Source organism: Buceros rhinoceros, unplaced genomic scaffold, assembly GCF_000710305.1.
Source record: "Buceros rhinoceros silvestris isolate BGI_N320 unplaced genomic scaffold, ASM71030v1 scaffold10668, whole genome shotgun sequence".
Lineage (NCBI taxonomy): Eukaryota > Metazoa > Chordata > Aves > Bucerotiformes > Bucerotidae > Buceros > Buceros rhinoceros.
This window is the reverse complement of record NW_010428618.1, coordinates 1-25517: the sequence shown is the minus strand read 5'-3', so window position 1 is coordinate 25517 and position 25517 is coordinate 1. Positions and strand designations below refer to the sequence as shown.

The 25517-nt window shown below is 38.6% G+C and overlaps 1 protein-coding gene across 1 annotated transcript; it reads left to right on the top strand.

Annotated features, from left to right (window-relative positions):
* Positions 1-3099: 3099 nt before the first annotated feature.
* Positions 3100-25073, top strand: LOC104498904 (low-density lipoprotein receptor-related protein 1B-like; the record flags this gene model as incomplete). The annotated part of the gene is made up of 8 exons (XM_010142342.1): positions 3100-3222; positions 4862-5002; positions 9192-9317; positions 11168-11284; positions 17619-17786; positions 19092-19274; positions 22890-23131; positions 24978-25073. Coding segments are annotated over 8 exons (1196 nt in total), but the record flags the coding sequence as incomplete, so codon positions are not given.
* Between the last annotated feature and the right edge of the window lie 444 nt (positions 25074-25517).

Sequence of the window (25517 nt, the reverse complement as noted above, 5' to 3'; positions counted from 1 at the left end):
TCCTGCTGTGCTTAGTATCATGGGTAGCGACATTAAGCTTCTTCTAGTAAGTCTTTAAGAAGAGGTATTTCCATTATCTTTGTATCTCATGAGGAGTGATCCTTTTCTTGCTTCTGGAGATTAGAATTAATCTTACTTTCTTAGTCTTTGGGTCTCTGCATCGGGAATGCCTTAAAATACGGGGAGGTGGTGGGAAGCGTAGTGATCACAGGAGCTGGATTTACAGTCACGTATGAACCTGCCAAGGCTCGTGGGCGTTTCCACTGCTCTAACGGGGCAGGTTGCTAATTGTACGTCAGGAATTCTTGTGTAAGTCCATTTGCCACAGTTAAAATAAGCTCCTTTGAAATCCGTTGACATTGTAACTCCTCAGCTGGCAGAGAAGAGCTGCTCAAGCCCCAGGCTGCTGCTCTTCGTAGCTGTAGTGTGATCCCAAAAGCAGGCGTACTCAACTCCAGCAGCACTTGACGTGAGGTTCATGGGGAGGTTCAGACAGAAATGAACGCTCATGAAAATAGGAGGACAATGATTGCTAAGCAGCAATAAATACTTCAGCGTATCATTGAAAAGAGGAGATTAAACAAATGTGGATCTTGGGTTTTTTGGTTTTTTCTGAGACTGATGACTGAGGTTCAAGCACGTTGTTGTTTTAGCTCTGGCCTGATTTTTTAGCAATTTGTAATGGAATCAGCCTGACGTAATATATGCAAGTGGCAGGGCAGCAGATGTTTTAGAATCTAGCAAAATAAGAAAAATATTATAATAGCTTTGAAAGTAGTTTTAAAATTTTGGAAATATTTTAAGAACACCAATATAAAATAGCTATTACACACAGCAGTCAGGGAAACCTAATTTCATAAATACTTGGTAGCTAAACAGGTTCCACAGCTTCAGTAAAGATTTAACTGACTGCATTTCAAGTGACTTTTTAGCCTAGGAGTCTCTTCCCTGAGACTGATTGCACCTTCAGGTTGAAGACTTCCTTAAAGCCCACTTTATAAACCCTTTTATCCGTGATCTTGCTGCTTTAACTCTTGGCGCTTGTATTTTCCTTGTCATCGTTCTCTCTTATCACTTGGCAAGTAACGTGCTGTGCTGTAGTTTGTCATCCCAATTATGAGTTTAAGTAGAAACTTTTTACCTTCAAGACAGACCAGTTGGCTTTGATCAACTGTTTTTATTTTATCTATTTTGAGCTTGCGTTGGGCTTCAGAATTATCATGGATTTTCAGTGTTTTCTATATCTTAAACGGTCTTTTAATAGCCTTAATTTTTTTTAGTGATATGACAAACTCATATATATCCTTTATTACATCACTGCAAATTTCCCTGAGTCATGCTCTATAATTTTGGATTCACTTTTGAAGATTGTTTTTGGTTTCTTTATTTTGGCAGCTTCTGATATCTTTTTAAATCTTTGTGTTACCAAGGTTCTTTGGTTTGTATAATGGGTGCCCTGTAGAGAAGTAAAGAGTTTCAAGGCCACTTTTTTGGAGCTGTTGTACGTGAGGTTTTCCAAGATTTAGATGCAAATATGTCTCTTACTCTTTTGATGTTTTGCTCGTATTTGGGGGAGGTTGGGGAGAATGGATGCAATGAAGAAGTCAAGATTAAATAAACTTCTTTAAGTGCCTAGTCTAAGTTGGAACTGCTCTATCTAAAATTGTGATCCAGCCCTCACTTCACAGAGACTTCCAGTTTTCACTATTTGTAAAGCTATGTTCTTGCCATCTCCCTCACACCCTGTCCAATCAAAGTGCAAGTACCATAGCATCTTCCCACTGTGTTCTGTATTAATTATTTTACACAGATATATCTGAAAGCTCAGTGGAGTTTCATTGGACTGTAGACACACTTACTTTTAAGAAATTAGGTGTGGCGGGGTTGGAAAAAAGTCTAGGAGTGGGTTATTAGGAAATGCTCAAGGTTTGTGTTGTTTAAAACATATTGAGGTCCATCTTAAAATTTGAAAGTTTTCAAACTCTTAAATTGTTTACTGGTTTTCTGATTATGGATTTGATAATTTGAAAACGTTTCCCTGCCTGTGCAGATATAGCTCTGACACGGTTTAATAGTGTGTTCACAGCTCCCTCTACGAGAACTTAGCATTAGATTGCCTCTGAAAAGCGAAGCGGTAGTGAGGAGAGGGAGCTGTGGGGAGTCTGATCAACCCAGGAAGCTGATGAATGTTCTGTTCACCTCGAAAGGAGGAGCAGAGGAAGGAACACCTGCTTTTTACTGGGACAGGAGGAGGAAAAAATTAGTTTTATTTTGAAGTCTCAGCTGGCATGATGTTTTATAGCTCGCCTGGTCGTAGTCATCACCAACGCTTGAAATTAATAGAGCTTTGATGGTGAGAAATTGAATGTCCTAAGCAACGCGTATCTAAGCAATTAAGTCATGACCAAAGTGACACAAACAGAAATCGTACCGTTTGCTTCAGTGGGCTTTGGAGTTCAGTCTGCTGGCCTAAGGAATGGGGTAGTGGGGATGCAACAGTCCCTGGGATGATTGAAACACCCGACAGCTGTCAGTACCTTCATGTGAATAGTGTGCAGCTTTTGGGAGGAAACAGGAACAGAAGGAGGCACAGCACTAGCAGATGTGTTCAGAAAAGAGTGGAAGAATGTCCACTTTGTATTTTACCTACCGCAGATCTCATTGTACTGTTAATTTCTGTCCCCTCCCTCTCTTTTCTTACTCTGCTTGTCGTCACATTGCTTTAACGTGTGCAGATGCCAATATACTTCAGAGCATTCCTTTACATACTGTTTAATTTCTTAAAACTACTGTGTACATGTAGCTGCATCTGTATTAAATATTTAGTAGTATTTGTTCCCCTCATAAAAAAGGGAGATGATAGAATGTTGTGAGCTGATGGTGTGGTTGGTTTTCTTCATTCTTACGAGTTACTGCAACCTGTAACTAAAATAGTTTAAATATTATAACCGGTAGTAACAAAATTAAGAGAATAATGTGTTCCTAAAATGGAAAATAATTGAAAATAATTTTCATGTGCTTATGTAGTAAAAAAAAAAATCTAGTTCTAACATAGCTGTTAGTTTTAAAGTTGTGGGGTTTTTTTTTTTTTTTTCACAGGTGATAATGCATGTCGTGTTAATAACGGAGGCTGCAGCACTCTTTGTTTAGCCATTCCTGGAGGCAGAGTTTGTGCCTGTGCTGATAATCAGCTTTTGGATGAAAACAGTACAACCTGCATGAGTAAGAATTTTTTTTTTTTTTTAGAAGAATATTTGAGTTGATACTACTGTTAAGGGATCAAGTCACATCTGAAAGTAAATCAAGGAACTGTGGTCTTCTTGAGACTGTTCGCATTTCTCTAAGACAAAGAAATATTCCTTGAATAAAGAGTCTAATTGAAGACAGTTTATTAAACAAAGGTTTTTTTCCAAAAAGATGAAATATTAAGTACACAATATTTGAGGATAAAATACATTGGGAAATACTTCAGAATGTCTGATATGATAAAGCACTGAAATATTTCACTGACCTCTTTTATAAATATCAGAAATACCAGAAATTAATCTATATAAATATTATATTAAATCTGTACAAACTGCTTTTAGATTGTTATATGGACTAAGTGTCTTCAACTGACATCTAGAACAGAAAATGTTCGTTCTGAAACTGTTCATAAGACATGTCATGCAGATACATATGCACGAACTGTTATATATACTGTTATATTGGTATATAACATAAACCAGATATTTAGGTATGACACAAACTATGCAAATTTTGCTGTCGCTTTTTGCACCTCTTCCTGGGATATCTTCATTGAAACGCCAATGAAAAGAATTGTGTTTATAATAAAATGTGGGATTTTAAATTAAAAATAATAACTCATCAGATAATGCAGGTATTTTTTTAAAATGTTTAGTTCTGATATTTGTAACTTGAAATTATCTTTTGGGGTCTTTTAAATCTTTTTGATCTGTTTCTTGAAGTGTAGTAAAGCTTCATAGGTCTCCAACAATAAGCCTAATAGAGATGAGAAAAGCATGAGGATTATTTCATGACATGATGAGCATGATTGAGCTTGGAATGACTTTGAATCTGACCCAGATGCATGGCTGGCAGAGCCATCACCGTGGCTAAACAAAACTATTTTTCTTTTAAGCAGAAAATACTGGAAGGTGGACTTCTCACTGGTAAGATGGAATGTAAGCATTAGGAAGAGAGGTTAGACGCTTTCAGGTGGGAATGAAGCAGATTTCCTGCTTTTTCCCGGGCACACCTCATTGCCCGGCTCTTTCCAAGGACTTTGATGTTCCTCATAGGGTCACAGAGTGCTGCTGGTATTTACACATTAAGCGTTCTGAACCTTATGTGGAGAAATGTTTCTGTCTGGATTTATCAACGAGCTTGTAGCTTGCCACTTCATTCTACCTCAGCAGAATTTTATCCTTTCTTCTTTGCCAAGTCTGTACCACTGCATAATGCAGCTGTTTGAGTTGTTGCTTGGATACAAGAATCAGCTTTTCAGTAATTGTTTTTTAGCCCCTTAACATGCATCAGAATTTGGTCTGTCTGTAAGAATATTTTCTTTTCACTCTTGATGAGGCATTGCAATATTTTAAACTGATATTTTAAGCACCAATTTAAAAAAAAGTTCGAGTGCCATTCTGTTCTGAGCTCTTCCATGAATTAAAAATGTATTACCTCAACCATACACTCAGATGTGCGTGCTGCTCCAGGCTTCAGGTGGGGTTACCTCAAATATGCAAAGGTTACTAAAGAATGGTCTGAAGAATTTCTATCTATTTATGTAGCGGTAGTATTGCATTCTTTATGTATCAGGCTGGTGAAATAGATGTGTTTCTTGGATGTTCTTCCCTAGTTAAACATGGAGAGGTGCTACCACAGCTGTGCAAAGCTGAGCAGTTCCAGTGTAACAATAAGCGCTGTATCCAGGATCGCTGGCGCTGCGATGGGGATGATGACTGTCTGGATGGCAGCGATGAGCAGTCTGAAATTTGCTGTACGTATGCTTTTACATTTTAACCCGCGACTCGTACTTCATTAAAAAATCGGAAACAAAATAATGGAAGTTTGAGGGGTGTCAAACAAAAGCAATAATCCTTAAGTAATTCACGTAAATCTTTCTTTTTCTTCTTTTGCTGCATATAGTGATAATAGTTCTTCAAATGAGACTTGTGTACTTGTGTCATAGCATCGCACAAAAGCAGTCAGCTTTTGGTTTTAACATCGTCATTTCTGAATCCTTGAATGTTGAGGCTTTTGCTTTGTTTCCTGCTATTGCACTTCTCCGTATAGAATAATTCAGGTTGGAAGGGGCCTCCAAATATCTCTAGCCGTCACAAATCAGGGCCAGCCCCACCTCAACCTCTAGGAAAGTGATGGAGCAAGTAGTCCTGGAAACCATTTCCAAAGACATGAAGGACAAGAAGGTCATGGGGAGTGGTCAGCCTGGGCTTGTGAAGGGGAAGTCAAGCTCAGCTGACCTCAAAGCCTTCTGCAGTGATGTGACTAACGGGGAGAATAAGGGAAAAGCGGCGGGTATTGTTTACCTCACGTTTAGTACAGCTTTTGGCATTGTCTGCTGTAACATCCTCAAAACCAAGCAAAGGGGGACAGGAGCATCCTGGGCTGCTATAGGAAAAGCATCACCATCGGGTTGAGGGAGGTGATCCTTCATCTCACCAGTGTCCAGTTGTGTGTCACTGTGTCCAGTTCCGAACTCCCCAGTACAGGAAAGAGAGACATTTACTGGAGCAAGTCCATGAAAGGACACTAAGATTATTACGACACTGACAAGATTATTAAGAGACTTCTATCTGCGAAGTTGGGAGAGGTGGGATTGTTCAGTCTGGGGGGAAGGGAAGGCTCAGGAGGGATGTTACCAATGTCTATAAATATCTGATGGGAGGAAATGAGTGACAGGGAGCTAGGCTCTTCATAATAGTGCCCACTAGCAGGGCAAGAGGTAATGATGCAAACTGAAAAGCAAGAAATTTTATCCGAACACAAGAAATGACTTTTCTACTGTGAGCATGGTCGAACACTGGAATAGATTGCCCAGAGAGATTGTGGAGATACTCAAAATTTTATGGACACAGTCCTGGGAAACCCTGCTCTACCTGGCCCTGCTTGAGCGAGGGATTAGGCTAGGTGATCTCAACAGATCCAACCATAAATATTTCTGTTTAAACCAAATCCACCACCACTGCACAAACCCCCTCCGTCCCACTTCCAGTTTAAAATTAGATGTACTTTAAAAATAGAGTTTTACCAGAGCTGTATTTTTTGCTGTAGAGGAGTCCCGCTGTTGAAATGATGAACAATAGCAAACATACCAGTTATGTATCTGTGTCATTGCTGGAAGACACGATAGCCTGCTATAAAATTAGAGTTGCAGCAGTGACATCTTTCCTTACTCAGTTTTTCTCAGAGCTTCCTATTTCTATCATCAGGTCATTTCTCTAAACGAAATCTCCTTTCCTGAAATGAAAATACGTTATTTTTTCCCCTACCAATTGTAGACATGAACAACTGTTGCACTCTTCTATGTGCAGCATTGTTCTGTGTGTCTCAAAACTCTTATCGTAGTCTCTCATTCTTATCTTGAGATGAAACGACCCTAATCTGTTCAGTGGTTTTTTTATGCTTTTTTTTCAATAGATTATGATTTTTTTTTTTAGATTCCGTTTCTTTTTTCTTAACTTGGCCAAGTGATCCCAGGGGATGGATGTCCAAAGCTGGATGTATCTACTTCTGCTGAGGCTTTTGTGAAGCTGTTTAGGCTGAGAGAATGTGTTTGTGAGGGTTGATATTCCTGTTTGTACATCCTCGGGCAAATCTTTCCTGCCTCGCAGAGGTCTCGTGTTGCTGGTACATGCCAAGCTTGTGATAATCTGTGATGCCAAGGTCTTTTTCTGTATGGCTGTTACAAAGCCGTTTTGTCATTGGTGGTTTTTCCCTGCATTTATGTATTTTGATAGCTCCTCGTAGCAGTCGTTACTGATTTCAGTCCGAATCCTTCTCAAAACCTCTGTCCGGTTCTGAACTGTAGTGCTTACTAACATCTTAATACCAGGGATTCCGCCACTTAACTAAGGAGCTCAACTATTACAGTGAGCAGCTAAGTCTTTTGGCAGAGCTGACTTGATTCTCATTTCAATGAGCGTACTGTAGAGCAATTCCTTGATCAAAGCTTGTTATTCTCAGAGGATTTATACAGCTCTAAATGAAACCATAGTCTGGTCCTCAGTCTGTATGTGATGCATAGTTTAGGTGGCCGATATGATAACATTAATTAAAACTGCTGAAAAGCAGTTGCTATAGTAACTTCAACAGTTCTTTTTTCAGTTAGTCTGATATATTTGCAGTTTTAGTTAGAATACGCACACACGTTAGTAAACATATAGGAGCAAAAATGTTAATACTAGCCATAGTTTTAAATAATAAACTCAGAATTAAAAGAAGTCTTCAATTTTTATTTTTATTACACAGATGATAACTATTTTGTTCTCTAGTCACGTTACAAACTAGGTTGCTTCCTAAGTATTATGATACTTGGAATACCTTTCTGCTCAGATCATTAATTAATTTTTACCTTCAGTGTTCTTGCACCCTCCACACAAAACTCTCATGAAGGGTTCCTGTGCCACTGATATCATACTCGCTCTGTGTTGTTTTCAATAGGAAGAATAGGCAGAAAGGTCAAAGATAAAAGCTACTGAAATGTCAAGGATAAGCCTGCAAGACATCTTTTCAGTTTAAATACCGTTTGTTTCCTGAAGTATGTTAAACTTTTAAACTCTTCTTTTAAAGAGGCTGAGGACGGCTGAGTAGGTGGAAAATAGTTTGAGATACCCGGGGCTTACAAATGTGTGTAGTTTACTGCTCTTGTAAATCAAGATTAGCAAGATCTGCTAGTAATAAATCTTGCAATTGGCCTAAAAGAAGCAGAAGGTAAAATACTTACTACAGCTGTAAGCTCAGGCCGATGGTTTTCACATAATTTCTGTCTTCATCCTTTCCATGGTACTTCATAGCTAGCAAAAATGTTTGTGTGATACCTTGTTCGCTCTTGAATATCATATTTTTTGTCAGTTTTACGCTGTGTTGCATATTTCACTTTTTGACACCTACAGTGTCATAGGAAGTAAACAGCAGGTCTGTATGTGGCCATTGACAGTAATGTGCATCATTTTACAAGCGTTTTATAACCTGCCCAAACCCCTGCTCACTGTGGTATAATATTTCGGATACGCAACTTGCATCTGTTCCCTTCCATGTTTTCTTTTCTTTGTATGCATGTTAGTTTGCAAACCTCATCACACTGATAAAATACGACCAAGGACATTTTTCTCCACCTAAATAGAATCATAGAGTGGGTTGGGTAGGAAGGGCCCCTCACATGTCATCTAGTCTAAAACCCCTGCAGGGAGCAGGGACATCTTCAACAAGAGCAGGTTGCTCAGAGCCCCAAGGTCCAACACGACCTGGGATGTTTCCAGGGTTGAGGCATCTACCTCCTCTCTGGGCAACCTGGGCCAGGGTCTCACCACCCTCACTGTAAAAAAACTTCTTCCTTATCTCTAGTCCAAATCTCCCCTCTTTTAGTTTAAAACCATCACCCCTTGTCTTGTTGCAACAGGCCCTGCTAAAAAGTCTGTCCTCATCCTTTTTTACAAGCCTCCTTTAAGTACTGGAAGGCTGCAATTACTGTCTCCCCAGAGCCTTCTCTTTCCCAGGCTGAACAACCCCAGCTCTCTCAGCCTGTCCTCACAGCAGAAGGGTTCCAGCCCCCTGATCATTTCTGGCCTTCTCTGGACCCTCTCCCACAGCTCCGTGTCTCTGCTGCGCTGAGGACTCCAGAGCTGGACACAGCACTGCACGGGGGGGCTCACCAGAGTGGAGCAGAGCAGCGGGATCACATCCCTCAGCCTGCTGACCACACTTCTTCTGATACAGCCAGGGATACGGTTGGCCGTATTGTGATTGAAGCATGATTTATGATTGAATTACTGCAATACTTCTAATTGACTAGTTTGAACAATTTTGATATCACGGTAATTATATATACAGGATAACCGTTCTAACTGCATCACCGAGGAGTATCGTTTAACGTATTATTTCCAGCTGTTTGTCTCTGATAATTTTCTTAGGAAAAAAAAAAACCCTCTCTTTTTTTTCCTCCCCAGTCAATCACAGTTGTCCTGATGATCAGTTTAAGTGCCAAAATAATCGCTGCATTCCCAAGAGGTGGCTTTGCGATGGAGCTAATGACTGTGGTAATAATGAAGATGAATCAAACAAAACCTGCTCAGGTAAAAATTTGCATGTACGAGGTCTCTAACTCAAGTTCCGTAAAGAGTTCAAGGCTGCTTGAACTGAACTGAACCGGTCTGCTACTAGTAATCTGATTATTGACATTTTAAATTAATTCGTATTTTGATGCCACTAAGGTTGAAATACGAATTATATTTTGCTTACTCCTTACACTTGACTGTGCTTTCCAGAGTAATTCAGCACTTAATCTAGCCGTATGGGTTGGGTTGTCAAAGCACTGCTTAGGTACAAACTTGTCCCGACTGAATCTTTTTTGGCAGTTAAAATTTGGTTTGTTAACACACTGTGATGACAGCCATGTCACTAGTAAACTTTATTTTATGCTGACAAAAACACAATTAGTTATTCAGTTTCCCCTTGGTACCTTGAAATCGTTTTCATTTATTCAAATTATTAACTGTTTAGTGGATTTTTAAGGAAATACCAAGATGAAGTTTGTTTACTGCTTTCACTGCAGTAAGTCGTTGCAAAATCTGTCCTTTCTTGAGTGGAGAGTTCCAAATCTGTCCTTTCTTGAGTGGAATTGATGCTTAGAGCTTGTCAGAATACTCTAAACCATCATTAAATATCTGATATCCAAAATACCAGATGTCAATAACCTGATGACCGCTATGAACTGAAATGCAGCGATAGACAGCATATATTGTCTATTAAAATAATTCCCTGAACTAATATGCCCGGATTTAAAATTTCATATGTATAGTAAGTGGTTCTGGTTGTTCCTTGTGCGATTTGGCTCAATGCACTCTACCCCAGTGCAGACCTACCGATATCGTAATCTGCTTTGATATCCTTTAATATCGAACTCCTTGCTTGTAGGATAAGATCCTGTGCCAGTTGGCTATGGGTTGAATTTTGTAATCTTCTTTTTCCTTTTGTTCCTGCAGGGCAAACAGTACTCTCATTTAAAAAATGAATTTGAAATATTATAAACATATATTCTTCTATTGTATTTTGGGCTATTTCTATGGAGAAAAATGAAATGGTAATTGAGAATACCACATGGAGAAATATTCTTTTGATTATTGGGATTTCTGATGTATCAGTCTCTTTTAAAGTGTGGATTCACTTATAGATGAACTCTAAAAGCTTAAATTTGGAATCGAAAATCAGTGTTACTATCCCCTGGCATGTAATTATGGGTTCACAAATTTGAATAAACAAAATTATAAGTAACGTCGGGTTTCTATGTTAGATTTTGATTGAAGTTTTACTGTTCATCAGCTTTCAAAGTAATTAATGTAGTTACGTAATTTATTTTAAGTGATACTTATTTCTTCAGAAGGATGATAAACATTGTTCTTTTAATGCATCATTTCAGTCTCATATTTGCAAAGGCAAAGATTCTAAGGTCAGTGAGGCCAGGCACGTCACACACATCCTGTATTGCCATTTTTTTGTGTAACATATAATTTCACTAGATCATTGTTTATATTATGAAATACAAGTTGTTAATATTCCCGTGGGAAGTTAGACGTTTTTGTGCCCTGATTTTTGTTAATTCAGCTCTTGCACTGGTGTCATTTTGTTAAACATGAATGCTCTTCTACCACCTAGTTTTGTATAATCGCATGTAAAACTCAATGTTCTCATATGCTGAGGAAACCACTAAGAATTCTGCATAACAGAGGTGGAACTCAGTCCTGCAGTTGACCTTAATTTTCTCTGAAATCAAAGGAGGTGAATGATGTTTAGTCAGAACAGGTAGAATTTGCAGCAGGCCAGGAGGTGTACCGTAAACTTGCAATTTCTGCATGGAGACATGCACCAAGAGACCCAACAGATTTAGTCCATTTCCTTGCATTTTTGGAGTGTTTTGTTTTGACAGCAAGAACGTGTCAGGTTGACCAGTTTTCTTGTGGGAATGGACGCTGTATTCCGACATCATGGCTGTGTGACAGGGAGGATGACTGCGGAGATGAAACCGATGAAATGACATCCTGTGGTAAGTAAATTTTCTTTTGAGGGGAAAAAGCTAAAATTATTCTATAAAAAGATAAATATGTAAAGATCTCTTTTCACATGAACTGATGGATAGAAAAAGTGTGAGGGGCTGGCTTTCTGGTTTTATATGAACTGATAGTATTCTTTCTGAAATGGCAATTATAATTTATTTGATTCATGAAAAAACCCAAAGCAAAGGCTGCATTTTGTGCTAATGAGTTTTTAACTCCAGTACCAAATATGCAGATAATCGACTTAATGCTTTTCTACATGGGCTTTTCAATGGGCTTTTTTACAGCCCATTATCAAATACTGAGACCCTCAAACACTGACCTTTGGGCCACAAACCTCTTCACATGGGCCCCCTCAGCATAGTTTAGATGCCAATAAACTCAGACTGCATCAAGACCGAACAGAAGGTTATTTTGATGTTGTATTTTGCAGGAAAAAAAAGGAGTCTGTCTTGGTTATATCATGAGAGAGCGTTCAGCAGCTCTGCTGGTTGCTGCTTTACTGAGCTATTGCGAAGGGAGGTGCACTGTCTAATCAGCTCCTTCCAAACCATGAAGGTTTTTAGAAGTCATCGGGACCACCTTTGTCTGTTTGACAGGTCAAAGAAAACTGCTGTGAGCAGAAGGGTCAGTGAGCTGTCTGCAAAATATTGTATTGGGGTGTTCCCTGTTTACAGTAGTTGTGATATGTTTGACTTACTAATAGGAACTAGTGTGTCACAACATAACTGGATATTTCTGAAATTACTTTTCAAGGGTTTTTTATAAAGTATGCTGCCTGATTATTTTACTAGCATTAACCATGAAAACATGAAGTGACAGGTTGCGCACAAAACAAATTAAAATGTAAAGTGTAGTTGTTATGATACTTACTTAGTAGCTAGACCGGGATTTTCCTCAGGTACAGCTCATTCCAACCTAAATTACTGTTATAGACTGTTTCTTTATCAAAATCCAAATATGAAAGCAATGTAGCAGAAATAACATGGTTTTGGTTTGTTTTTTGGTTTTTTTTTTTATCTTACTTCTCTAGACCTTTTCAGTAGTTATTAGAGTAAACCTACACAGCACTCAGTGCAGAGTGAGAGAAAAACAGAACGTAACTGCATAAAGGAAAGTCATAGGCTGACACCTTGATTCACTGTGTTCCATAAACAGAAATTTCCAGGATCTTAATTACCAGAGAATCTATGGAAGGCAACGAGTAGGATCCAAGCAGTAAATTCTGTTTATCCGTAATCTCTTAAATTTGTTTAATTTTGAATTATTCGTGTCTGGCAACCTGCTAATAGTCATTAGTTGAGTTTACGTTGTTACTTTTTAAGCTCACATGTAAATCTCAGCTTCTCTTTCTACATTCAAGATTTTCCAGGATTTTTACATTTTGAATAAAAATGAGCGTATTATTAAGGTAGCCTTCTAATTGCTGTGCTTCAAATGGAGTCTGTTCAGTTGTGTACAGAGGTAGAGCAGGTGATGACAGGGGATTCCTTGTATTTTGCAATCTCACGGATTCTGACGTTCTGTGTCACACTATAACCTGGCACCTGGTGCTGTAGGAGTTTCTCTGGCTAGCTGTACCCTGAGTTCTCTTACCAATACAAAGATGTTAACGTCATCTGTCTAATTTCTTTCCATGTGTTTTGTTTGGTATCCTGTCAGCTCATCTGGAATATTTCTTCAGATCAGTATTTAATCAGTATTTATTTCACCTCCTGGGTTTTTTTTAGTTTGGTCAGACTTTACGTGTGTTTCACATTTTAGAATCTTGTTTCTTTACCCTCGAGCACTGTGGTTGTGCGGGTGTGTCAAACATTGGCTAATGGGCATGGTAATGGCACTTATTTGTCTATTCTGTTTAGTGGTGTATATTTTCTCCTTTGAAACAGTTTGAAATTCTTGTATTTACAAGTCTTTATATAAAAAGCAAAGCTTTATTTTACTTTTAATTACCATCACAAATTGTTCAGTTTTTTAATCTGCACCAGTCTCCAGCGATGAATAACTACTGGTCTCAATTGATTTAACAACTAAAGCATATTTATATTGATATATAGCTGGGGTGAGCAGGACAGGAAAAATTATGTACATCTCTTTGCTGTGAAATAGGAAAGGAAAGGAGACCTGGGGAGAGACCGTAGGGTCAATGAGGGTGAGTATTGTGCCTGTCCTTTAGGATGTGAGAGGGAGCTGTGGATGATGGTGGAGGCTGGGGCTATGACAAGCAGACACTGGAGATACTGCAAAACATCCTTGGAAAGACTGTGGTGAGCTGAGAATCATGAGATGGGTGCTGGTAGTGGTGGTGACAGTCACAATTCACTTGAAATACTTTCTGTCTCATCATACAGCTCTTGAGTAGAGAGATGAACAGAAAGAAAATAGTCATGAAGGGATTCATGTACAGAAAAGGGGAAAAATTCATTAAATATAAATCTAATGTAAATATAAATTTAAATACATTTTGTGGCCAAAATATTTAACAGCTAAAAAGCAACATTAAGAACTTTCAGCTTTGCTTGAGGCACATAAAGCATGTATTGTAACTAAGTATCATCGTAGATGCACATCTCCATTATTTGTCTTAAAACAGGTTTTTTTATGTCAGTAATGTGTTTCCCCAAGAAAAACAGCTTTTCGATTATTATTATTTAACAAAAATAATTAAATTTCTAGGAGTAATTGACAAAGTGTTGTCATCAGTGTTAACTTTTCCCACTGTTTTCTGTCTTGAAGAAGAATAATTACTTCAGTCTTCTTGGCGATCTGTAAATTTTACTACTTGGTGCAGCTGGTTTGATTCAGTACTTCATGCATGACTTCTTTTAGTCAAAACTATCCCTGAACTTCTGTTTAAAAAAAAAAAAAAAGCTTTTGTATTACATTAGCTTCAACATGTTTTCTGCACCAAAGAGACTGTCAAGAGACAGTGAGTTTAAGTCAAATTCATTGACTTCAACGACTATTTCAGTTCTTGTCCTAAGGAAATTTCACCATTATGTGTAGCATCTTTTAGAAGTTTAGGAAGACTCTTCAGTACTAATTACATGGCTTAGTTCTCAAAGTCTTTGTGAAGTTTAGCTTTGTATTCTCAGTGGTAACACCACTAGAACAACCCAATGTAGCTAGAGCAACCTCATGAGGAATACACTTGGAGATTTGTTCTAATCTTGGGCAGTTTTGGTGTGGCTGACAGGACCGTGCTCCATTTTGGCTAATTTTTATGGTGCATTTTGGATGTACTGTGTAGGAAATTCCAACCTGAAATCCTTCAGTGAAGGACAAACTTGCCTTTAAGTGGTAGTTCAGGCAGATTGTTCGTGTTGTCGTCTTTGGTTTGCATTAGGTATCAGCTGCTGAGAGGTGGCTTATTCTCTTGATGGTCTGTATAGACAATTTAGGCTTCTCTTATTCCTTTTGAATTGCGTTAGACTTTCAGATTTTCCTATGAATTGCTGGGTTTTGTACAGTACAACTTGTGTTTTCCAAACTGCACAGGTACCAGCAGTGTTTAACACGTCAATGGTATGAATGCACATACCAGCTAAATCATTGGGTTTAGAGGAAAAAGAAGTCTGAAAAAAACATCATTATGCAATATCTAATATGCAGAGGCATCTTAGATAGTGATAAAAACAAATATTTGTGTGGTATAGGTGAGTCTCTATGAATGATGCTGTCCCAGTTTTCTGTGTTACTGGGATCTTGGAGGAAATGATTGTAAGTGCTGACATTTTAATTTTGGATTTTATGTCAGTGTACAGTAACTTTATTTCTTGACTGTCCTTTTGCTTGGTATTTAACTTCTCTTTTCACTTTCTATTCTGTTTCCTGTATTTTACTGGCAGTGCTGTTGCAATTGGAGAACATTTTTATATAATAAACACATTGAAAATAGGGTTTGTATCAGTTGTCAAGCTGTAATTAGTTGTAAATATTAGAATGCTAAGTGGCAAGGACAGCCCTGGTTGGGTGGGGAGGTAGGACCATGTGATGACACTGAATAATACATTTCAGTGGCCCACGCAGAGGAAGGATAACGTTTGGACTAGTATTTACAGTTAAAAGCCTTGTTATCTTCTTTTTTGTGTCTCACTTTTTTATCCTCTCCGGATTAATCTCCAGATTCTCTGGCAGGTGCAAATATTTGATACAATACAGTTGTGTAATTTATATGTCTAGGAAGGTGGAAAAAAATCACTGAAGAGCATATAGATTAAATAGGTTTTATTTCTTTTGAACACTTTCACAGAATTCCCAACATGTGAACCGCTAACGCAATTTATATGCAAAAATGGCAGATGCATTAGCAGCAAATGGCTCTGTGATTCAGGTAAGGATCGAATGTTCTAGATCAGAAATGAATATAGATATAAATGTAGATTAAACACTGCTTTGATACTCACTGTTTTCTTCTGAGACTGATATTGCCAGGTTTGTAAGTGGTCGGAGAATAAATATAGCATTTTTAAATTACCTGACCTAGAAAGCAGCAATATTGAAGCTTCATATAAGGGACGATGCAGGGGACATGGTAACAGTTACCAACAGTGTGTTCTGCAGAATGATGCGTGATGTAAACTTTCATTATTAAAAAAAAAAAAGCTCAGATAAGCTATCACTTATGAAAGTATGTTCTGCTTCTTAGAAAACAATATATTACCAGTGACCAAAATACCTGACTTTTTTGTTTATTATGGGCATGTTCAGTGTAATAAACAGCATCACTCAAGACGAAGGCTAGGAAGGCTTTACAACGGAGTTATTTCTTTGGTCTGAAAGAGTACAAACGTGAATGACAGCTGTTCAAATGAATCTTCTCTCAGAGCTTGTGGTTTGTGAGTGATGTCATACCAGTTCTAACAACATTGGGTTGGTTTTTCATCAACCATCAGCATCTGATATTACTCTAATTTTATAAGGCTGTGTTACAAAAATACCCCACAAACAATTATAATAAATAATATGAGTTTTATTAGGTTCCCTTAAACAAGTTCGAATAATGTCTGGTCAGGAAATTTTTACACAGAATAATACCTTGCATGTAACTGACAACTTACAAGGAGGGAAAACTGGTTCCGCAAGTAAACCAGCTCCCATAGAAGTCCGAATACCTTCTCTTTGCCAATGCAAATTGAGAACTATTTACCAACAATCTAGGGAGACCATTCACAATAGCTTTATCTCCCACTAGCTAATAGAGGAATCCCTCGCTTATAGAAACACAAATTCTTACCGAAACATTGTCACTGGCGTCCCAACTCCAATATTTCGCAGCCCCTGTTCTAACGTCTTAGAACAGAGCGAGATCCCTTTCTCTGCCTCAGCTTGTCTCCGAGAAGAGACAGCTTTCTTAGTTCTTTCTGCTGCTTCTGCTGCCTCTTCGACAAGACTCCTGTTTATATATAGTAGATAGACGTGCACGTGGTCAAATATCGGAAATGGGATGTAAATGAGTTTTCAACAAAACTCAGACTCGCAGGCACCATCTCCACAGGGGTCCAGAGCCTTGCTTTTGTGTACAGGCACCTGAAGGGAGATAGAAGGAGGGCTAAGGTTCCTGTCCTGGTGTCTGCCTGTCTCTGCTTTTGTTCTAACACAGGAAGGTAATTAAAACCCATCACAGGCTGATGGAAAGTCATGGCCATAAATGGCCTGATACCCCAGATTATCACAGCGTGCTTACTGAGATTCTGTGCCAGCAGAGCCTTTAGTGGTTACCCTCCATAGTTACCTTTTCCTTCCTTTGACGATCACGATCAGTGATGAATTGCCTTACTCTTGTTGCAATGACTACAACATTAGAACAATGAGAAACCACGTTCCACCTTTGTTATGTGCTGCTGTCTTTCTCCACGGTGCAAGTACGTGGAAACAACATTGGTGTGTCTGTAGAAAAGAAATTCTGACATCAGGTTTTCCTTTTGGTTTTTGCAAAGCTCTTTGCGTATGAGCCAAACAGTCTTAAGTTAATTAAACAAATCACAGAGGATAAAGTAAAACCACCATGTTTGGAAGCCCGTTTAATTTTGCCTAACTACACAATTTAAGAAAATATACATCCTTATACTTGCTGGTGTCTGTGATTGAGTAGCTAAGTGTGAGGAGTCAGACTGTCCAAAGTGACAGAGTCAAGTTCTGTTGGTAAAGTACAGTTAAGGAATTATTTGTTAGAAACGATTTTACTGTATGACTGTGGACAGTGAACATACTGTTTTATTTGCTGCATTTTTCTCTTGCCTTTCTAGAAATATCTTTTTCTCCTCACACCTCTTATTCAGATTTTTTCTCTTTTAACATAATGTTAAAAATTGATGTTTGCAGATGACGACTGTGGTGATGGAAGTGATGAATTAGGCTGTGTTCACTCGTGTTCTGCTGACCAATTCAGATGTTATAATGGCAGATGCATCCCAAGTCATTGGGCGTGTGATGGTGACAATGACTGTGGAGATTTCAGTGACGAAACCAAAAGCAACTGCAGCAAGGAGGGTGAGCTTTTCTTATCTTCCCACATTTTAATACTTAAACACGGAGAATACTTCATGATAAATACAGAGGACCTGCCGTCAGCCAATGGAGAAAGAGAAAATGTGTTTGTCCTTGGTGAAGATTGGAATGGAAACTGTGTCAAATGCAATATGATAATACAGAAGTGTATCCTAGAAGAAGAATGCATTTGAAAGCAGAATGGGTATTATCCTGAGATAAGTTTTGTAATTTCAGTTTACTGACTTACGCCAAACGTGATGTTTGGCCTATTAGAGAGGTGCGTGCTGCCTAGATAAAGAGACAGTGAGCAACACTCCTTAAGTTACCGTTTATATTTTCGGGGGAGTTTTATGCAGTAACCCTCTAATTTTTGTGTGATTCAGGTTTTTCGTAATTTTCTTTCTTTTCAATATTATTATTGAATAATAATTTGCCGTGACACCTGTCTAAAGAGACCCCATTGTCCCTCTAATTTTGATTTCTTGTAAATAATCAAGCAATCAATGAGCTAATCTGCTAACGTGGGGTTTTTTTGGTGCAAACAGGAATATATAAGTTTATCATTAAAGTACATGCTATTTTCTGTAGCGCATTATGAAATATTACAAATACTCACCATAGTAATACTTCGGAAAAAGGAGAGCAAGGATAAACTTGAAAAAGAGAATGAAGTATGTGATGAATGGTTAAAATCACAGTTACTGTTCTTTGAAACGTTCAAAACTGATTCTGTAGCTGCGCTGAACTGAAGTTCATTGCTGTGGAATATAGAAAGGCTACAACTAGTCCATAGTAGCGCAAACCAGTCAGGTGCTGGGGCCTCGTGTCATTTCTGTGAACTAGGAGATGGACCTTGTTAAAAAACTAGTCCATAGTAGCGCAAACCAGTCAGGTGCTGGGGCCTCGTGTCATTTCTGTGAACTAGGAGATGGACCTTGTTAAAAAAAAAAAAAAAAAAAAGAGAGAATGAAGTTTGGGGGTGAGAATCAGGAAAACTTCATCAGGCTTGGTCCTCCTTACATCTCCAAGTTCATTTGTAGCTGACAGATGTGGGGGGAAAAAAAAGTAAATTGTTATTTCCCTTGTGGAGGAGGTGAGAGTGAAGGGAGCGAGCAGGGTAAGAAAGAACTTTTCTGAAGCTTGTAATAGAGTGATGAGTTAGGAAGCAAGAGTTGAGTTTTGAGTGTTACTCTTGGACTCTGATTTTTGGCTTTGGTTAGAAAGGGGGATTCTAAGTCATTGTAGGTTTGGCATGGGAAAAACTCATGGGAGTAAATTCTTTAATGTAATTCTTACTTTCCTAAGAAATGCCCTCTCCTGGAAGATGCAATGGGAGGGAATTTCAGTGCAGTCCTGATGGAAACTGTATCCCTGAGTTGTGGCGCTGCGATGGTGAAAAGGACTGTGAAGATGGTAGTGATGAAAAAGGCTGTAATGGAACTATACGACTGTGTGATGAAAAAACAAAGTTCTCCTGCAAGAGTACAGGTATATGCTTGCAGATACGTTTTGCTCTCACTTACTCATTGTGTGTGTGTCTGTGTGATTTGATCACATATCTACTATTTGAATACTGCTTTTAATGTTTAATACTCCTGAGGTGATGTTACTCATTGTGCTCATACCAGGAAAAGGATATTAATATACTTCCCCTAACCTGTTTTCTGACTTACAGTATAAAATGGATGGGTTTTGAGGTGTTCTGTGTGATAGCACATCGAACCATTTTTTTTTTTTTACCTGATAATAATATACTAAAGGGGGAAAAAAAAGATGAGGGAAGGAGTAGGTTTTGTTTGGAATGGAAAATAAGGAATGTACATAAAAACTAAATATAAAGTTAAGGGGTGATTATCACAGTGATATTGGAAGAGGAGAGCCATGGTACTGTCTGGACAGGGAGCATAACAGTCAAAGCTGCAAGTACCTGATGAGAAGAACAGAGAGAAGTTGATACCGAAGAAGGCTGGGAAGGAAGGGTTTTGAGAAAGAAGATGAGGAGGAAGTTGATAGGGCTGCCCTACAGGTTCTGTGAGGATTGAGGAGGAGGAAGGGGTTACTGTGGGGAGATAAGTTATGAGAAGAGTTTTGAAAGAGGAGGCTTAGTGAGAAGGGAACACATGAAGGAGTTCAAAGGGTGGGTGGAAAGGGTGTGAGTCATGAGGTGGGTTTACCAGTGTTGCTTCCACTTGTTCCTGCCTGCTCTGTCTCATGCAGGAAGCATTTATAAACATCTGCTTTCCACTAAAAGCTTTTAAATACCAAAAATGACCATGTTCTTGAAACATTGTAGGTCAGTCTAAATCTCAGGTTCGTTCTACAGGGCAAGCGACGTCACTGACCATCACATTTTTAAAATGTGTCAGACTAGAACGTTCTTTCATTTTGAGGGGAATGAGACCAAGTCCATTCTACAGGTTAGGAAAGCATTGCAGCTTTAGGCAGGAAGAATTAACTGTAAGAGGAAACCGAATGTCATTAAAGCTCTGCCAAAGTGGTTTTCCTACAGTTGAATAGATAACCAGTCCAAAACCTTCTTGGGCTGAGCACCCCAGCAAAGACTGAAAAGTATCTAAAAAGTGAATTCAGTTGGATTTGCTAATATTTGTAGGAAATCTAGTTGGAGAACCATTTGGCTGAGCCTTTCCCACATACTTGTTGCTTCAGAACTTCTGATTCACTGCTTTACACATATTTCTTCTGTGTTACACAAAAGAGCTATGGAAAAGAACAAGTATATCCACTGAGGCAATTAATTTATGATGGAATTTTACTAAAAAGGTTCCTGGAAACCAAAAGTGCGAGTTTCAATAAAGTGCAATAAAGCAAAAATACTTCAGTGAATTTTAAGTAATGATTTCAAGACAGTCATAACACTTCATTAAGTCTATATCTTTAGAATTTCTGCAGAGATTAATTCCATGGAAGTATATTCTAGTTAAGAACGTGTCAGAGCTATCATAGTGGAAGCTGAATCTTTTATTATAAAACATATCTTCATTAAGAGAAAGACAGGAAAACTGATTTGCTCTGTAAACATTTGCATGTATAAAAGATTAAAAAACGGATTAGAAGCTCTACTGGAAGCAACGTCAATTTACTTTGGGATCTGGTTCGTTTGCTTGACGTTGGTATTTTCCGTTAGCTTTCATTCTACTGCTGTGTTGTAATAATATATAAAATTAATGATCATTTCAAGATAATAAAGAATATGGACACTTTTTTGAAAGACTTGTGACTGCACATAAAGATTAACCGCATACATATCATACCTGCCCCTTTGTTTCCTGGTGTCTGTGCAATTCTGTCTTTTCAGTGTAGGATAGTCAAGACTTTGACTAGTATAGAAAATGGTGACACCTTTTCATTCTAATGGACACCACTCCCCGTTTAAGTTTTTCCAGGTGATTTTCCACTGGCAAAGTTATGTACTCGCTGTAGTATGATCCTGAAGTTTCAGTTCTTGCTTTTTTTTTTTCCCCAAAAGTGAAAACAGTCTCACGTTTGCCTCATGAGTGCTGCAGAAACCTTTTTTCTTCAGTGTTCTTGATTCACTGTATTTCATCCCATTGTCTTTCTCTGAGGACATCAGCACCTTTCCCATTAAAAGACGACTAAATATCAAACAAAAAGCATTATGCTAATCTTAAGCAAATATTTCCTTTAAAGGAAATTGAAATCTCTACAGTATTCTGGCTGACAGAGTTAGTTAGGGACAGTTGCTACATTGTGTGGACAGCAGTGGAGAATCTCTTTGGAGATGGTTTTATATTGAACCCTGTCATGGTCGATGCAAAGTGAAAGCCTGTGGCAGATTTCACACTGAGGTGTGTTAAAGAACCAACAATTTTAGAGTTTTGCCCTATTTGATTATTTCACACAGTCAGTCACGTGCTTTCTCCCCCTCCAAAGACATAACTGGTCTCCATTTCCTATTGGGAATATTGCTGCTAAACTGGGAAGGTTGGGCTGAAAGTTGCGTATTCATGCTGTGCAACAGTTTGCAATTACCAGTCTCAGACATCACCAGTCAGTCCCTGGGCGTGCGTCAGCCTTGCTGTCAATGGATCCCGACCACTCCAGGATCTTCTTTCCCATCCCAGCCTGACTTTATCTCTCTAAAATAGTTCATAGGCAGAAACAGTGCAAGATCAGCTTCCTTGACCCACGGTTCTGCCTGGTGAATCATCTCTATTAACTGGATAATAAAGTACGTCCCAGCCCCAACTGGTTGTTGTTAGCAAGTAACAAGTTTATGCTTGAGACCTGAAAAACGGTTTGGGACAGGAGCACACACACATGCACACCTGTAAGTGGTAGCTGCACAATCTCAATTATTTTTCACGTATTAAAATCCTTGACTTGGGTGATTCTACCCTAGTCCCTGTGTATTTTTTAAAGAGTAAAACCCGTTTCTCAATCAAGAGAATGACATCTATAGACGCTGAGGGTCAGCACAGATTTATTCCCCGCCCCTTTTTGAGGCGTGAAGGAAAATCTCCTTACCAAAGTTCAATAAAAACAAAATCAAGTAAGAAATTTCATCTGCTGTAGTTACTTTGCCTAAAAGCCAATCATTTATCTGGCACAATCTGGGAATGTATTGTGTCTATTTCCTAGAAGAATTTTTGTTTCTCAAACCCATGCTAATGGAAAGTCTTACATGAAACATTGATCCCATGGAAGGCTGTTAGGGAAGATGATACAGGAAGTGAGATGAAGAAAAGCAGGAATTAAAAACAAAACCAAAACCAAAAAAAAAACCCCAAGCAAAAAGACCCCCACAAAAACACATTCGCATGTAATTTGGTATATTTAACAGATTATGAGGATGTGTCCTGCCTGTATGCAGTTCTGTTCAAATAAATAGGAAATGATTAGGATTGTCTGGATGTCTGGAAAATTAAGTTAGACTGTCAATACTGATGTGGGTGATGCTTCAAAGTATAAGTACAAGTTGTTTTCTTTCTGCTCATCTAAGAGGAAAGTGCTATTAATAGAAAAATCTAATTAAAAAAAAAAATCTGTGTAATGTTACTGAAGGTTTTTTCTCAAGTTTGCTTCCAGTCTGATTTCCTGTGTTTATTGTCTCTTTTCTCCAAGGGAGATGCATTAGCAAAGCGTGGCTATGTGATGGCGATATTGATTGTGAGGATCAGTCTGATGAGGATAATTGCGAGGGCTATATGTGTGGACCACCAAAATACCCTTGTGCTAATGATACCTCCATCTGCCTACAGCCTGAGAAGCTCTGCAATGGGAGAAGAGATTGTCCTGATGGATCTGATGAAGGCGATCTTTGTGGTACTTCTTTTAGACGCATTTTCCTGATTATGCTTGATACTGTCTGTCACACTGTTTCCTGTTGAAAAAACAGTTCTCACAGTAATCGCACTGAAATTTTATCACGGGAGCCTATGGGAGGATTTTTACTTAAGTAAGACGGGGTTTGCGCTCAAAGGATTAGTTTTCTTCAAATAAGGGAAAATAGAGTTCCGTGGGTAATTCTTTCATTTCCTGACCCCTTAAGATACTCCTGGAGGTAAATGGTGTAAAAGGCTCTGGTATATATGAAAGGATTTCAGCTAATTTGCAGTTCTTTTCAACTGCAGAAGCTTGAGTTGATAGAATCCTGTCAGTAGCTGTGTAGGAGTTAATGAAGAAAGGGGTTGGGATGACTAGGAGGAGTTAGCGTTGTCTCCCTGACATGTTAAAAGGATTTCATGGCACATCAGACAATGTAGGTTATTTCAGCAAAATGGTATTCGGTAAAAATAGTACAAAAATAAGTCTATAAATCTGACAGAAGTACAACTGATAACGTAATTGAATTATTATAAAATATATGCAAAGATGAACAGATTTTTAAAAGAACTCATAATACTATAGCAGAAGTATTGTACTACAGCGATGGTTTAGGGATAAGAGAAGCATGACTTGAAGGAAAAAATTAAATCATTTTGTAATTCTTTATTTGCCTCTCCACACTGACCTTGTTCTGCATAAAATGCTTTACCATCTCCAGCATTTTGTTACAAAGCATTTGGGGATGTTTGCAAGCATTTTCACGCTCCAGGATCAATCTTTACTGGGAAGCCCTGAGCGCATGGGAGGCAGTTTGCTGGGCAGGAGCTGCTGCAGGATACCGCCAAGAGATCTTTACACCATCCTGCTCAGTCGGTCTGCAGACGGTGCTGTAAGAGGGGACCTTAAACTCGGTGTTCCTCTGGGCTGTGTTAAGACTATGCTGTAGACCTAAGTCCTCTGAGAGCCTCCTATGAACCCCATGCTGTCTAGACTGCGGGTGAAAAGAGCTATAGCACGAGGTCACTTCTGTAGAAAACCGTTTCATACATCTTACCACAAGCGAGCAAGGCTTTCAGAGACTTGTTAGAATCAAGCAAAATATCTAAAAGAAGCAAATAGATGAAAACAGAAGAGTGAAGCCTAGTTTCCACTGTGAGAATGGGCTCCTTTGGCCCTGCCATTGATTCCCTGGGTGTCAGTAGTACTATAGGGTTGGGAGTGGTTCTACGCCGCTTTGCTCCAGCGGTCAGAGAATTTCTCACAGACACAATTATTTAATTGTAATTTAAATTGTAATTTAAAAGTTTCACAAATCACCTTCAATCCATTTAGCAGAGCTTGGCAAATCATCAGTTACCTGCAGAATATAATGTGAGAGGTGAGAACACAGGGAATGCAGAAGTAGTGTTCTCTGGTGGCTGTTATTGGAAGAGACAGAAATCCTAATTATTTCTTTGACAAGTACTTGTTATATAGATGCATTGGGGCCTTCTTCCCACTAGCTCAAGTGGCTGGAGGCAAGGGGAGTGTTGTTCACCACTGGAGGTGGTTGACCTATAACAGTCTTTAGACTGACTCTGTATGGAGATGCTTTATTTCTCAAGTGAATGATATGAGAGCCTTCAAGTCAGTAAAAAAATGTGTATATACAGTGTACATCTGCCATTCTAAAAGCCTGAAAGATTGCTATAAACTGAATAGTTACAAATTCAATCATTTTTAGAAGTAAATATCAAAAGCTGGTTAACAAATGTTAAATTCAGTTTACATTTCTGAGGGGCTTTTTATGTGTTTTAGCTGACCAGATGACTTCAAGAATATGCAAATTAACTGACTGTCATTGTGGCCCTTAATGGTTTTGGGGTTTTTCCCATGTTATTTCAGATGAATGTTCACTTAACAATGGTGGATGTAGCCATCAATGTTCTGTGGTTCCTGGAGGAAGAATTGTATGCTCCTGCCCTGCAGGATTCAGTCTTGGTATAGACAACAAAACTTGTGAGATTACGGATTACTGTACCAAGCACCTTAAGTGTAGCCAAGTGTGTGAACAGCATAAAAGTACTGTCAAGTGCTCGTGTTATGAAGGCTGGAAGCTCAGTAAGGATGGAGAAAATTGCATTAGTACTGGTAAGTGGAAATTCAGTGTATTTTCAATATTCCAGATGTTAATAGCTGTTATGTCCTTTTATTGAGAGGCTATTTTCTTTTTTTAATAAGAAATACAGACTTGGGTTATCCAGATGTGGGGCTGATAGCAATCTGAAGAGCTCGTTGAAGCTGTCCCTGTTGTTGATTCAGGATGAAGGGCTATTGCAATATTACTTCATTGCGTAGGAGACTAAGAATGTTAATACCAAATTGTTTATTAAATACACATGAAAACCTGAGGAGATTATATATATATATATATATATATATATG